Source organism: Haliotis rufescens, unplaced genomic scaffold (assembly GCF_023055435.1).
Source record: "Haliotis rufescens isolate VD_foot unplaced genomic scaffold, xgHalRufe1.0.p SCAF_2, whole genome shotgun sequence".
NCBI classification, from domain to species: domain Eukaryota; kingdom Metazoa; phylum Mollusca; class Gastropoda; order Lepetellida; family Haliotidae; genus Haliotis; species Haliotis rufescens.
In genome coordinates this window covers 76,038,031-76,055,372 of record NW_025963890.1, presented here as the reverse complement: position 1 = coordinate 76,055,372, position 17,342 = coordinate 76,038,031, and the positions used below count along the sequence as shown (strand labels likewise).

General features: G+C 38.8%; 1 protein-coding gene across 2 annotated transcripts in view; it reads right to left on the bottom strand.

Moving 5' to 3' along the window:
* The window catches only part of LOC124147605 (receptor-type tyrosine-protein phosphatase epsilon-like), an 88,015-nt gene that overhangs the window by 13,123 nt on the left and 57,550 nt on the right, over positions 1 to 17,342 (bottom strand). Inside the window, exon 4 of one of the 2 annotated variants that reach the window (XM_048400594.1) lies at positions 689 to 889. The exons of the other annotated variant lie outside the window; for it this stretch is intronic. Coding sequence (XP_048256551.1) covers positions 689 to 889 — 201 coding nt within the window. The remainder of the gene's footprint in view (positions 1 to 688; positions 890 to 17,342) is intronic. 2 annotated transcript variants of the gene reach the window in all.

The following is a 17,342-nucleotide window of genomic DNA, read 5'->3' as shown; positions in this document are numbered from 1 at the left end:
CAGTTTCCACTAATATACACTTTCAAGCCTACTGCTATGACATGTATACATATTAAAATAGATTTTGATAAAGGATTATTTAAAAAGGTTTTTGCTACCTAACCTTTGGCTTGTGTTATTGATTTTACAAGTGGTTACCTGGGGAAAAGTACTTGTAGCCATATGGCTACTAGTTAAAGAATCAAACTTTGAGGCCTGTTGTTCGCAATAATGATGAATCTCCATTTTTAGCTTTTTTATAGATAATGTCTATATCTTATACTAAAGGACATCAACAAATGATGTGTTTTCACCATTGCAGCCCCAGAACCAGATTGTAAGTTCCATAAAGAATAAACAACTGTCAATGTAGTATCCAAATAAGTGTGAGGGAGAATGAAATTAAGTTCATTAATAGGGAGTGCCAATTTTGATCATGTGTGGACAACATCGCAGTTTGAAGTTCAATTCGGCTGAATATACCTGAAATGAGTGCATTTAGACACACGAGTGAGTGAGTATGGTATTAGCAATATTCCAGCAATATCATGGCGGGGGACACACGAAATGGGCTTCACACATTGTACCCATGTCGGGAATCGAACCCAGGTCTTTGGCGTGACGAGCGAACGCTTTAACCACTAGGCTTCACGACCGCCCTTTTGACACAAGAATAGACATGTAGTTATTAATGCAACAAACGTTTTACCATAGATTTCCACCTCACAGATGTTGAGTGCATCATCGTGTCCAGGTCCTTTCCCCGGGTTCCTGATGGTGACGTTTCTGCCGGCACCGTTACAGGTTACGTTAGTTGGGTTGGGGGTGGTGGATGGACTAGGGAGGGTGGAGCAGATAGCTGACGAGTTGTTGTTCAGGTAGATGTTAGAGTTCGCGTTTCTCAAGTAATCTGGTGTAAAACAAACAAGCTATGTATCAAACTACATCAGGCTATTACATTGTGTTAATAAAGTTGCTGATAGCTAATACATGAGATCACAAAATAATGTTCATTTAGCCTTTGTGTGTAAGAAAAACGTAACTAATAGCAGACACATTTAATTCCGAATGCACGTATCAGAGCAGGTGGGATTTAGAATTACATAAATACTCCCGATCGCTAACAAAGATTACACTTTACAACAGCACATTAATTGTAATTAATTGTATGCATGATCATGAAATGAACGATTTCTTGTGCAAATTTGTGTTTCTTAAATTGAAAAATTGTATATTCAGTCATCCTAATTTACCTTATCCTTGAAACTGCTTCAGAGGTCGTATTCATTTACGAGTTCCGTCTATGTATATACACAATAACTCACGAATGTACTATGATTCAACAAAAACACAACATTCAAACAAAAACTATGTCATTGTAAATATGTTGGTTGTGTAATGTAATCAAACGAAATGACATGAAGGGCTACATTTTCTTATATTTTGTTTCTATAGTTCTATATGTTTCTATACATTTCACATTCTATCAGTCTATCATGGCAGATCAAATATGCAGACAATCATTTTTATCCACCACAGATAGAGATATACGCTGTCCCGTAAAGCACCCAGTCAGTAAGAGCACCCTCGGCCACACAGATATTATTGGAACACAAGTCACTGTTTCACTAGATTTTCGAAACGATCCTAGCTAAGATAAATCTAAACAACTTACGTTCAAAGATAAGATATCTTGAGTGTAAGATAAAATAAATTTTCGAAACTATCTTAAACCTGTTGCAGTTCGTATAGTGCTACAATACCTATCGTGACTCTGACAGAGAACTCATTCATGTTAGAGATTAAAAAACAGGGTGTTTTCCCAATGACGTCACGGGGTTTTACCAGCCGCTGAAAATAACAACAACATGGAGAAGTGACACGGAATTCATGATGACTTAGACGAGTCACACTGTTCAACACGCAACTATTTGAGTGAAATTCCGTGATAAAAAATTGTCTGTTAAACAATTGCATTAAAAAAAACAGGTGATTTACGGCATATTGATGTTTTTCATTAAATACAACTGTAGATGACAGAAAGGCACTGTTCTTTATTTAGCGGTATGCGGTTGAATGGCTTGGCTTGGACAGGGGTGGTAACTGCGGGTGGATGGTTTAAGAGAAAAAGCATGCGGGGTGGCGTGAAATTTGAAAGTGTGCATCGCTGTGAGTGATAACCTGATGTACGGCTGTTGTCAACGCTATGATTCTGCCACGAAATTTGTAAGTAATACATTGCATATGCATGCATGATATATTTATTTATGAAAGGGGTGTAATTTAATATATTGTTCGTTTAAAGCCAGAATTATTTGAGAGTTACCACCGTGTTGTGACGTGTGCATGTTATTACCGTATTTTTTGGATTATTACTGAGTAAGTTTGTATTGTGACAAGCTAGCTGTGTTTCGGACATGAGAATATGCAAGTAAGTTAGTTGTTTTGTATGGTTTCAGCTTGAACCTGCTTCGTATGGTATACGTTGAACATTGACTGTTTGGATCACAGAATAAAGCAGTGTGTAAAAAAATGCAGAATCTGATGTTTATTGACTTTAAAACCTACATTTAGTTCAAGAAATTTCCACGATTGTGATTAAAGGGAAAAAGCTGTGGAATCTGTGAATAATGGCATTTAAAGGCGATGATGGAGATGGTGCTATTGCTGAAGCAATAAGGCATTATCGACAGGAAAGAGGTGGTATTAAGGCTGCTCTTACAAACAAAATGAAAAAGATTAGAGACTTGATGAACTCTGAGAATGTTGGTGAAGTTGAATCTACATTCAGGATCATAGAGCACACTTTTAAAAAAATTATGGATTAAGAACACTGAATTGCTTGAATCTGTGGTAAATAATCCAGATGAGATTGTTGATGCTAAAATATATATGGCTGAAGTTCAGGCTAATTATGATGAGCTAAAAAATGATCCGAAAATTTGGTTGGATACACAAGTAGGAAAGCTAGATGACATCAACCAGGTGATTCGGTAAGCCAAAAAAGGTAAGAGTAAAAGGTAAAAGTTCTGTGTTAACTTCAAGTTCCAAAATGAAACTGAAAGCCAAGAAGGCTGCTTTAGTAGCGAAAGCTGATATGTTAGAGAGACAACAATCACTCAAGAGACAGCAAGCTGAGATACAGCTAGCACAAGAGAAACTAGAACTAGAGTGTGAAATACATGCAACAGAGGCTGAAGAAAAGGTATATGAAGATTTTGAAGCTGAACTGACTCAAGGGTCACATATTCACAAGCGAGAAGGGCCTCTAAAGGGATTTCAGAATAAGACTTTTGACCAAAGACATACATCTCTTAATCCATTAGCTGGAACATGGATTAACAAAGCTCCAGCAGATAATATGCATCATAGCTCGGGTATATCAGGACATGTGCACACCAATGATGAAAACTTTCAGTCACATCAGTCCGACTCAAATGTCTGGCTTATGCAACAGAAGATGCTAGAGGTAGTGCAAATACCAAAAAGTGAGTTGATCAAATTCGATAGTGACCCATTGAGATACTGGATGTTCATAAGGTCATTTGAAACCAATGTTGCTCAAACATCAGTTAGTAGTGGTGCAAAGCTGAATCGATTGCTGAACTATTGTACAGGCAAGGCTTTGTCAGTGATTGAATGATGTTCAGTCATGGATCCTGATGAAGGATATATTGAAGCCCTGAGCCTTCTGAAGACACGATTCGGAAGTCAGCATGTGATAGCAAATGCGTGGGTGAAGAAGATTAGCGAAGGTCCATGGTTGCGACCTACTGACGTTGAAGGCTTGCGTAACTATGTAGATGGTCTCATGAGTGGTATGCTGACACTAAAGGCAATGGGCAAAGTGAATGAAGTGGACAATCAGATACGCATGGTGAAGATTGTGTCAAGGTTACCAACCTATCTCCAAGGAAGATGGAGGAGGAAGGCAGTTGAACACCTGGAAGCAACAGGTGACTATCCTGGTATAGGACAGCTAGTCGACTTTGTACTGCGAGCTGCCGAAGAAGCAAATGATCCCATATTTGGAGTAGTATCTGGAAACAGACTAAAGGATGATACAACACAGAATAGACCAAGATCCTTTGAGAAGAAAGCTGTCAACTACAGTGTGCAAACAAGTGTGTACAATAAACACTCTTCAGAATTATTTTCAGGTTTTCCAATACCAAATTGTCCATTGTGCAGTGGATAACATGCACTCTTCATGTGTGGGATGTTCAGGGACCTGAAACCTGAGAAGAGACATGAGTTTGTTGTTGAAAAGAGACTATGCTTCAACTGTTTTTCGAATAACCACATGTCAAGAGACTGTCATAAGCCCAACAAGTGTCAGGTGCAGGGTTGTATGAGACAGCATTCAAGATTGGTACATCTCCTGGCGAAGCCAGAAACTGATGTTCATTAAACATATCTAAAGGAGAGAAACCTGAGCTCAACAGTGCCTAAACAAGATAAACCATTAGGGGTTGAAAGTTCTGCGTGCAATGTTGTAACTCAAGGACCAAGGGTAGCTCTTCCTGTGGTAAGACTCCAAGTCTCGGTGAAGACTGGTAACAGAAAGATATGGACATATGCTCTGCTTGACAGTGGAAGCACAAACTCATTCTGCTCCAATGAACTATTTGATGAACTTGGAGTAGATGTTTCTGAAACATCACTATTGTTGACTACACTGGAGAAAGTGATCAGCACAACGAGTACAAGGGTAGGATCACTATTGATAACGGATGCAGGGAACAGGACAACCATAGAACTTTCACACGTATTTGGGACCTCAAATCTGTCCATTTGTGCATGTGATTCTGTCAAACAGCAGAACGTTGATGAGTGGCAGCATTTGAAGGGTATGGACTTTCCTAAAGTGGACAGAGTGCATGTGGGTCTCATCATTGGTCAAGATGTTCCAGTGGCGCTGACACCTATTGATGTGCGAAAGGGAAATGACAATGAACCTTATGCCGTGAAAACAGTGCTGGGTTGGGTTCTGAATGGACCATTGAGAGTTGTCAGAAATGGTGAAGTCATCTCACATTTTGTCGATATTGATCAAAAGACTTGATGCGCAAGTTGAAAGATTCTGGAAAATAGAAAGATGTGAATCATTGTCAAACAGCACATGTGAAATGTCGCAGGATGACAAAAGGACAATTGAGATATGGGATGAGTCTGCAGAAGTTGTGGATGGTCACTATGAAATAAAAATTCCATTCAGGAGCAGGCCTCCGAATGTAGAGAATGACTACATTGTTGCCGAGAGTCGTCTTAAATCACTTGGCAAACGCTTGTCAAAGGATGACAAGTTATTTGAAAAGTATCAGTCGGGAATCAAGGAATTGATCGACAAAGGCTATGCTGAAAAGGTAAAGGAACAGGATATCAACAAGCCAGGTAAAGGTGTATGGTATATTCCTCATCACGCAGTTATCAACGAACATAAACCAGACAAGTTACGAATTGTTTTTGATTGTGCTGCAAAGTATTGTGGAACTAGTCTGAATGATCAAGTCTACCAGGGTCCAGACCTTACGAACAAGTTGATAGGAGTGTTGTTGCGATTCCGTGAAGGTCCGATAAGTATTATGGGGGACATAGAAGGAATGTTCCATCAGGTGAAGGTACCAGAATGTGATCGAGACTATCTAAGATTTCTGTGGTTCTCAGAAGGGGAAAACAATCAACCAGAAGTCTACCGCATGACTGTGCACTTATTTGGAGGGGTGTGGAGCCCAAGTTGTGCAAGTTATGCACTTAGACGCACTGCAGAGGATAATAGTGCAACTTATGAACCTGAGGTTGTGCAGACTGTTCTTGAAAACTTCTTCGTAGATGACTGTCTCATGTCATTAATGTATGAAATTGAAACAATTGAACACGTTCAAAATTTGTGTTCACTTGTATCACATGGCGGATTCAAGTTGAACAAGTGGATCAGCAACAGCAGAGAAGTGCTTCGATCCATTCCTGAAGAACAGACAGCAAAGGGGGTTAAAGGAGTTGACCTTATTGAAGGTACATCACCTAAAGAAAGAGCTCTAGGGGTTCTTTGGGACACCGAGAACGACGTCTTTGGTTTCAGAATTACAATAAAGAATAAACCAGACACGAGAAGAGGATTAATGAGTGTGATTGCGTCGGTGTATGACCAATTGGGATTTGTTAGTCCATACATTCTTCAAGCAAAGAAGGTATTCCAAAGTGAAACAAGACTGCACAAAGGCTGGGATGAACTGTTGAATCAAACAAACAGTGTGAAATGGACAAAGTGGGTAGAAGACTTGCCCAAACTGGATAACTTTAAGTTGTCCCAATGCGTGATCACTCAAGCATCAGAAGATGGAAGCTATGAACTTCATCACTTCTCAGATGCTTCGTGTGAGGGATATGGTGCAGTATCCTACCTTAGAGTGGTAAATACGATGGGCCAGTTCAATGTTTTTTTACTCATTAGCAAGTCCAGGCTGGCACCATTGAAGCAAATGACCATACAACGTTTGGAACTATCAGCTGCAGTCATTTCAGTAAAGCTGGACGTGATGCTTCGTCAGGAGCTGAAAACGGAAATTAGTAGATCAGTATTCTTGACAGACAGTACAATTGTGATACAGTATATCAGGAATGAAAACAAACGCTTTCATGTGTTCATAGCAAACAGGATAGTTCTTATCCGTGAGAGTTCAGAGCCAAACCAATGGAGACATGTGGGCAGTACAGAGAACCCTGCTGATGACGTGTCGTGGGGACTGGATGCACACAAAATGGTGTCCTCTGACAGATGGAAACATGGTCCTGAGTTTCTGTTTCAAGCAGAGTCTGAATGGCCCACAAGTACCAATCTCAGTCTAGAAATTCCTGATGGTGACAAGGAAGTGAAGAAAGCTACAACAACTTACACAACTGTGACGAATGGCTGCAGAGATCTGTTGTTTGACAAGTTTGAAAAATACTCCATGTGGCACAGCCTAAAACGAGCTGTAGCATGGATCCTGAGATTAAAAGGAATTCTCTATAATAGGACTCACAAGAAAACTCAATCTAAAATGCTGGATAGTGTGCTCAGTGTATTGCAGCTGAAGAATGCTGAGACTGCGATAGTTCAAGTGTTGCAGAGGAAAACATATGAACAGGAGTTCAAGGCACTTGAAGCTGGGAAGCCAATTGCAAGAAGTAGTACCATTTATCGACTGGAACCAATGTTTAGTCCAATGGGTGTCTTGTGTGTTGGTGGCAGGCTGCGAGCAGCACCTGTACCTGTTGAGAGCAAGCACAATATGATACTGCCAAGGGATAGTCATGTTACTACCCTAATTGTCAGACATTACCATGAAGTCTGTGGACATTCAGGCAAAGAGAATGTGTTGTCCCTTATCAGACAAAGATTCTGGATACCTAAAGGAAGGAAGTTAGTGAGCAAACTTCTGAACAGTTGTGTTGATTGCAAAAGACGTCAGAAGTCGCCGAATAACCAAAGGATGGCGGACCTGCCTAGAGACAGAGTGAGTCCAGGAGATCCAGCATTCACCAGTGTCTGATTGGACTGCTTTGGGCCATTTATTGTGAAACGGGCTTATCTGAGGTCAAACGTTATGTATGCATCTTTACATGTTTGACAACAAGGGCAATACATCTAGAAAAGTTGGATGGATTGGATACAGATTCTCTCTTGAATGGATTTGTAAGATTCATATCACGTCAAGGATGTCCGAAGACAGTTCGATCAGACAATGGAACAAATTTCCGTGGTGCAGAAATTGAATTGACACGAGCTATTGATGCCTGGAATTTGAAGAGAATTGGAGAGTTCATGAGCAAAAAGGAAATCTGTTGGATGTTTAACCCTCCTGCAGCTTCTCACATGGAAGGTGCTTGGGAGAGACTCATAAGGACAGTTCGTAAAGTCATGAATGCTTTGTTGAGGACGAACCGTCCACTGGATGATGATGGACTTCATACTCTTTTTTGCGAGATTGAGTCGATTGTGAATGGCCGACCAATCACAGTGGTATCAGATGATCACTAAGATGCTGAACCTCTGACTCCTAACCATCTTCTGTTACTTAGAGCAGGTCCTGATTTACCTTTGGGAAGTTTCCAAGCAGCAGATGCATATAGAAGACGCTGGAAACATGCTCAGTTCCATGCGGATATATTTTGGAAACGCTGGACGAAGGAATATATGCCTTCACTACAATTACGTCAGAAATGGTTACTGCCAAAGAGAAACATTATGGTGGGTGATATTGTGCTAATTCTGAATGAGAATTGTCCCCGGAGAAGTTGGCCTTTGGCAAGAGTCGTGGAAACCTATCCAGGAAAAGATGGACTAGTACGCAGCGTTATGGTTCGTACAGGAGGTTCTACGCTTACCAGACCTGTTGACAAGTTATGTCTGTTGGAAGGAGTCCATGAGTGACTTACCTTTTTCATCCTTTTGTGAAGTAGACATTGATGACCAAGGGTGACCAGTATTTGTGTTCAGAAACTGTTTTGTGAAAGATTAATTGTGTTCTAATTTATTAAATGCGCGATTAACATGTCGTTTCTCTGCGCATTTAAGGGGCCGGAATGTAGATGACAGAAAGGCACTGTTCTTTATTTAGCGGTATGCGGTTGAATGGCTTGGCTTGGACAGGGGTGGTAACTGCGGGTGGATGGTATAAGTGAAAAAGCATGCGGGGTGGCGTGAAATTTGAAAGTGTGCATCGCTGTGAGTGATAACCTGATGTACGGCTGTTGTCAACGCTATGATTCTGCCACGAAATTTGTAAGTAATACATTGCATATGCATGCATGATATATTTATTTATGAAAGGGGTGTAATTTAATATATTGTTCGTTTAAAGCCAGAATTATTTGAGAGTTACCACCGTGTTGTGACGTGTGCATGTTATTACCGTATTTACCGTATTTTTTGGATTATTACTGAGTAAGTTTGTATTGTGACAAGCTAGCTGTGTTTCGGACATGAGAATATGCAAGTAAGTTTGTTGTTTTGTATGGTTTCAGCTTGAACCTGCTTCGTATGGTATACGTTGAACATTGACTGTTTGGATCACAGAATAAAGCAGTGTGTAAAAAAATGCAGAATCTGATGTTTATTGACTTTAAAACCTACAACAACAATTTATTGAACTTTTGACAGCAAAAGTTAAGCACAGATTTTTGTATCGAAAAATCAAATAAGAAATAGGTTCCCATGATCGTTCGGGTTTTAAATGTTGTCAAAAAGTAGCATAGTAGCATTGTCCAACACTCACTTTCCAATATATGTTCGCAGAAAACGTTTGTTGTGCCCCTAAACCTACAATGGTCTTTAGTCTACAATATTCATGAGTGGGGGTGGCTTATGTATGCACGTGACACGATCTTCCGCAAAGCTAGTTGACGTCTAGCAAAAGCATCGCTGTCTCGGCTGTCATTGCGTGATACAATGTTTTACTCACACTCTGCACATCAGGTATAAAACATGAAGTATACGTGTCTTTGAAGATTGTGCTGTACTGTATTTGCGAGCCTCGACTTCGGACAGATCGAAAGTTACGCGAATTACAGAGTCAACACAACTCGCCTATATCCGGAACATTTAGTGATGCACACAGTAGCCCTGATAGAAACATTGACATGTCTTTGCTATTACTTTTATACCCAACACAGTAAAAACCTCTTGTCATCAAGCTCCATACTTACATCTTTCTCTTCTTGTTATATGCAAGAGCAAAGCAAAAAAATGTGGCAAAAAATGGTCAACTACAAGATGCAACAATATCTTTTTTCTTAGAAACCCTGATACGATTCCAGGGAGTAAATTAACATGTTGTCCCAGAAAAAGAAAAACCAAATGGCGCCTAGAACAATGTTTATTAATCAGGCCCAGGGATTAAGCAATTAGGACTTGTCAAATCATATGCATTCTAGACATTCTAGCTGGCTTCCTTAACTGTTCACATTGCTATTGGTTCTGAAGAATAACAAGGATCTGTGGAACTTTGTTTCGTAGTGAAATGCAGCGCCAGGACATTTGTGTCATCTAGACTATTTATGGGTATATGGGTTTTATCGTCATGAGGAGACATTACCTGGTTGTTGATTATATTATGGAAGTTTCATGACAACCGACTTGTCACACTTAGTATATTGTGTATTAGAAAGTGTAACGTTCGTGAGCCCTTGTGACCTGGCAGTTATGCCTTTCACATGCGATTGCAGAGTAGCCTATCAATTTTAGTATATGAAATACAAATGTCATCATTTGTTTACTGCTTTTTGCATTTAATTTCTTAAGCTGAAATCCTATCTTAAGTGAGATGTCATTTAAACCGATTACTTACTTTGATATTTTTGCACTATTGTTGTGGTTGTATTTTTTGTCAACCTCCTCAAATGAGAACTATGTTTGCACTGTCTCTGTCCATATATTTGTAATTTGACGCATATGAATATCAATGTCATTCCAATTTGCTTGCCTTTTCAGCCATATTGTCATACCATTTTGGCACATGATATACAATGAGTTATCTATGTGTGTTAAGATGGTATATATTTGTTCATGTGGATATGTTAAGATATTATGACCATTGAGTGTATATAACAACGCCTCATTGTCTTACCTTTTCGCTATTTCATTAACCGCATGTATTTTGTGTTTGTGTTCACAGTAAGTGAATCATTATCGCTGCACAGAAATGCACACCAAATCTGTTGGTGCTGTTGCTTTATCTCACTACTCTGAACCTTCTTTTTGTGTAATTTATTATGCAATGAGTATGTCTTGTGTGTCCTGTGGTAGATTCTACAAAACCTTGTTACCCTTTTTATCCCCTCAGTATATAATGCGGGAGGGTGTAGTTGACTCCTTGTCTGTCTGTCCGTCCGTAATCATTTTGTTTCTGGAGCCTTACTCGAAATCTTTAAATTTGGTAGATATATCAAACAGATCTTGAAGTTGTGCCTTTTGCTATTTGCTATTTTTTGGCATTTTTACTTTTATCGATTTCCATGGAAACACTTTGTACTTAGTCTCATAAGGGGGTGGATTTCTTTTTCAGAGCACAACTGAAAAAAAACCGTCCATATCTTTCAACAAAACTTTTTGCAGATATAACAAACAGACCCTGAACTGGTACCTATTGCCACTTGCAGATTTCTGGCAATTTTCATTTTCTCAATAGGTGTGGCCAGAGTCATTTCCAGGGCACAGCGTGAAATCTGTGAAAGACTTTTCATCCAAACCTGGTACATCTATTAACCAAAGACTGAAATGGTGCCTTTCTCCACCAAGGAAGTTTTAAAAATTTAACAAACAAGTTAGACTTGGAGGTAGGTGTCATTTCCGGAATAAAACTAAAAAACTATTCAACATTTTTCAAGGGCTGAAGCCTTTTGCTATTTAGAATTAGAATTTGTCTTCATGTTTCCATGGCAACAAGTTTGTCTTCGACTTGGTTCATAATGGTGTGGTTTTTTACCGGACCATATCTCTAAAACTATAGCTACTCTTTCTTGAAACTATGCTGGCAGATCAGGTTGTCAACTGCTGGCTATTTGTGGACGTTTTGAATTTATATTTTTTTCTGTTTCCATGTCAAAAGTTTTCTGCAGAAATAAATGGATTGTGTTTACCAAACTTCTGGCACTAATACTGAATATTGTTGTATGTTACCTGGTTTAGAATAGGTCCACAGGAACCAATGCATGGTGTAAGAGATGATTTTATTGATCCGGTGGATTAGATTCATTGACTTGTTTTATTACATGTCTTTGTACCTTGACCTGTAGGACTAAAATATTTCATAATATATAATTGTTTTTTCTGGTCGAGACCTGATTATTGACAGCCTTATGATAATTTCGTATGTAAAATATATAAAAGGTTTCTTTGTGTTTAAGGAATAAAATGTCCTCACTGAAAACAATTTCTTTTGTCATTTTATACTCAAATATCTCCATGTTGTATGGTGCCATTTACTGCTCTACAACATCTGAATACAGGAACAACTTACACCTTGAGTCAGTGGATGTCTACAATCTGGCTTCACAGACAGTTTTCACCTTGACATAATTACCATGATCATGTATAAGCATAGGAAGATACATAAACACTGTATGAATGTCCAATAGATCATATTTGGGCTTGGAAACTCTAAGTGAGTGTTAAGTTTTTCATCATCAATAATTTCATAAAAGTATTTAGTTCCTCCATACGAATAAGAGCAGAACATGTTTTTCTTTCTTCACATTTGAACATGCATAATTTAGTGCAAGCACCATGGATGTATATTCTAGTGTTAATAACATTTTCATTTGATGTCACAGCCAATTTTGATAGTTGCCCCTTTGACTGTCCTGTACTAATTTACACAGATGCTGTAGTGTTGGGCATCTATAGTTGAAAGTCAAGCCACGGACTCGAGTTAAATTCCTACGTGTATATGGAAACAATGTGTGCAGTCCATTCTTGCAGTGATTTGACTGGTATAAAATTAATATTATATTATTTAGTATTAAAAACCTGAGAGAGAGTGGGAGAGAAAGAGGGAGATTGAGAGAGAGTTAAGAGTGAGTTAATGAGAGTGAGAGAGTGAGAGTGATAGAGAGCGAGGGAGAGAGTGAGTGAGAGTGAGTGAGCGTGAGAAGGAGAGTGAGAGAGCGCGAGAGTGAGAGCGAGGGAGTGGGTGTGAGCGTGAGAGTGAGTGTGAGAGAGATTGGTAGGTGGGGAAGGATGACTCGCACATTTTTCACTCATTTACACACCATCATCCCAATAAAGCATGACTAGTATTTATAATGCCTGTGGGGTCAATCTTCATCCCAAGAAAACATTACTAGTATGTATAATGTCAGTGGGGGTACATCTTCATCCCCAATAAAACCTTGCAGTTATTTATGCTTGTGGGGATCTATATTCATCCCGATAAAACATCACTATTATTAATTATGCCTATGGAGTCTATATTCATCACCAATAACACATCACTACTATTTTTAATGCCTGTGGGGTCTATCTTCATCCCCAATAAAACATCCTTGCTATTTATAATGGCTTTTGGGTCTTTCGTTATCACCAATAACACATTACTACTATTTATAATGCTTATCGGGTCTATCTTGTTCCCGAATAAAAAATCAGTGATATTTATGATGCCTATGGGGTCTATCTGCATCCCGATGAAACATCACTATTATCAATAATGGCTATGGTGTCTATCTTCATCACCAAGAACACATCACTACTATTTATAATGCCTGTGATGTCTATCTTCATCCCCAATTAAACATCACTATTTTATATAATGACTGTGAGGTCTATCTGCATCCCCAATAAAACATCACTATTTTATATAATGAATGTGATGTCTATCTTCATCTCGAATAAAACATCAGTGCTACTTATAATGCCTATGGGATCTATCTTCATCTCTAACAAAACATCACTGGTATGTATATTGCCTGTGGTGTTCGTTTTCATTCAAAATATAACATTAGTGCTATTTCTAATTCCCATTTGGTCTATCTTCATCCCAACGAAACATCACTACTATTTACGTTGCCTATAGGGTCTCCCTTCATCCCTATTAAAACATCACTGTTATCTATAATGTCTATGGGGTCCATCTTCATCCCGAATAAAACATTACTACTATTTGTATTGCCTGTGGGATATCCCTTCATCCCAATAAAACATCACTACTATATGTATAGCCTGTGGGTTAAATCGTCATCCCTGAAAAACATAATTACTATTTATAAAACCTTTTGGGTCTATCGTCACCCCAAATAAAACATCATTGCTATTCATAATGTCTATGGGGTCTATCTTTATCACCAAGGAAACATCAGGACTATTTATAATGCCTATGGGGTATAGCTATATACAAGTAAAACATAAGTACTATTTATAATGCCTATTCCGTCTAACTTTGTCCCCAATACAACATCACTATTACCTATAATGACTGTGGGGTCAATCTTCATCCCGAATTAAACTTATAATGCCTGTGGGATATATCTTTATCCCTAACAAAACATCACTAGTATGTATAGTTCCCATTGGGTTCGTTTTCATTGGAAATAAAACATAAGTGCTTTTCTAATGCCTGTGTCACACAAATTTGGCTGCCTACGATGTTTGTCTTCATACCTAATAAAACATTACTTATAATTGTAATGCCTGTTGGGTCTATCTTCATCCTCAATAAAATATCAGTACTATTTATAATGCCTACTGGGTCTATCTTCAGCCCATTAAACCATCACTACTAACTATACGCAACAACAAAAGTTCCTGTGACACCAATATTTTAGTGTATTTTTCTAACAAGTAAAGTTTGGTTTTCAATATTGTGATACATGTATGGAATCAAGTCACAGAAACGCAACTGCTACAGAAAAGCATGCATTCCATGCAAAAGTTGACTTTTATGGAAGCCCCATGCATTTCACAACCCAAGAATGGGTATAATAACATGTGCGTTAACTCGATTCCATATGCATTTTTAGCATCGTGCTGACAACCACTCAGAAAAACAACCAAATTACGCAAATAATTAAACATTACGAAATGCCACGCCTGTCCGAAAATGAGGCCTGCGAGCCATTGGTATAGATGAAGCAGAATCGAGTCAACGTGATGTTGCTAGACAATTTAACGTCCACAGAAACGGCAACGTTTATTGCAACGTTGGCAACAGTCAAATGCAGTCAGAGACCATCCTCGGAGTTGCAGGTCACGCCTTACCAATAATCGACTAGACAACTGGATTCGAACAACACACCTACGAAATCGAATCCAGCAAGCAACAGTGACTGCAAGAAGCATCCCTGGCCTTCGACGAATGTCTTCGAAAACCGTACGTCGTCGCCTCAAATGTGCAGGGATTGCCGCCAGAACACCCACCAGGCGTCCCATTTTGATAGGAAACCACCGTCAAGCACGTCTTCAGTGGTGCAGACAGCGTCTACGCTGGACGGTCATGCATTGGGGACAAGTTCTATTCACTGATGAGTCTCGTTTTCACCTCAGCCACGGCGATGGACAGATTCGAGTGTACCGACGTCAAGGTGAACGTTACGTCAATCATTGTGTCATGGAAGAAGATCGGTTCGGTGTCGGCAGTGTTATGCTATGGGGTGGGATTACAGCAGGACAGAGGACCCGTTTGATAGTGGTAGAGGGAAATCTCAATGGACAGCGCTACCGCGACGAGATCATCAGCCCTGTTGTTCTACCGTTTTTGCGTCGTTATGGCCCAGGCATTACCTTTCAACATGACAACGCCCGGCCTCATATTGCCCAACTTGTTCAGGAATCTCTTCAACAAAACAAAGTGAATGTCATCCCCTGGCCGGCTCGCTCCCCTGATCTCTCGTTAATCGAGCACATGTGGGATGAGATGGATCGGCGCCTTCGACATCAACTACGTGTTCCACAGACACTCCAAGAACTTCGAAACATGCTCCAGCAGATATGGACAGATATCCCACAGGACTTTGTGCGACGCCTGGTCCATTCCATGAGACGAAGATGTGTTGCTTGCATCGCAACCAGAGGTGGACACCCACGCTATTGATTTGTAAATTGACATTTTGGCATGTTCATGGGTTTTTTTTTAATGAAATCACGTATTTTCTGAAGTCAGTATGGCAAGTTCAAACATTTGAACACTTACAGGAGTCTTTTATCTGTTGCAAACCGAAAATATTTCAGATTTGGTAAAAAACATAACTTTGGATTAATCCTATTCAATGTCACAGGAACGTATGTTGTTCAGTATATTTATAATGCCTATGGGGTCTATCTTCATCCTCAATGAAACATCACTTTAAGTTATAATGCCTATGGGGTCTTACTTCATTACCAATAAAATATCGCTACTATATATGCCTAAAGGGGTCCCTCTTCATCCAAAATAAAACATCACTAATGTTTATAATACCTATGGGGGCCTGTCTTGGGCCTAATAGAAACATCACTGTTATTTATAATGCCTTTGGTGTCTATCTTCATCCCTAATAAAACATTAGTAATATTTATAATACCTATGGAGTCCATTTTCATTCCAAATAAAACATCACTACTCTATATAATGTCTAGATTTGGTCTATATTCATTACTATTTATATTGCCTTTAGGATTTTGTATTCAGCCCAAGAAAACATTTCTGGAGAGAATATTCAGCATCCCAAGCTTATCGTTAGAGGCCAGCGACTATATCTACTTTTGGTAAGAGACGACCAGAAGGATCGGGTTGTCATGCTCGCTTACTTGGTTGATGCTTGTCATCGTATCCAAATGGTTTAGATACATGTTCATGATGGTAATCACTGGATTGTCTGGCCCAGAGTCTATTTTTTACAGGCCGCTGTAATGCGGCTTGAATATTGCTGAGTACGCCGAAAAACAAGTAAACAAACAAAAATCATTACTATTTAGGATGCTTAAATTAAACGCTACTTCCATAAGTAGGGAGTAAGGGATTCATTAATATGATTGCTTATTTAACAAAGAAGTAAAAGGTTTGTTTAGGTTATAGTGAGTGTACCGTAAACAATGGAGTGTCGGTATATATGTTATATGCTGCTACAACTCGGCAGAATTCCGATACACTTCCATGTCAGGTGGGATGCAGTGCGTACGAAACAAGTGTGACGAGGTCACATAAGCTCCGCCCACTCATGAATAGTGTAAACTTAAGACCATTGTAGATTTAAGGGAACAACATCCGTTTATTGAATTAAATTTACTGATCAATATAAAATAGACATTTTCAAAATAATAATGTTTGAATTTTACAGTCAATAAGCCAATTATAAAAGAACAATTGATTTTTTACTTTTTAATATTTAAGTGTACATCAACCCGTTTTATGTACATTAGATTTTAAAAATAGATACTTGACACCATTCAGACAATAAAATCATTGCAAAGTTTAGGGTCAACGGACAAATGTTAGTATATAATCTTCGATAATGCTGTCAGACAAGCCAAACATCATCGAAATACGTTCTTGAATAGATTTGACAAATTTACAATGTATTACGCTCCTCTACCAGATTTAAATGTTACCAGACATATCAGTTTATTAGCTCTATTTAATAATAAATAATAGAAAAGCACTACATTATAATATAATTATATAATGAACCGCAAAAGAAACGTCACCCCAAGTTACATTAGATGAAAAGTTGTCATTTAAATACCTGGGTTATTTTTGTCAAAGATTATAAAATGTAACATTATCTTGTCAGGAAAAATGAAATTTGATGATAAAAACAAAGCAGATGACAATAAAACCGATCGCCCAAACGCATCACGGCAGTGGCCATGGCAAACCGATGCACGTGAGTTCCGTGCAAATTTAAAT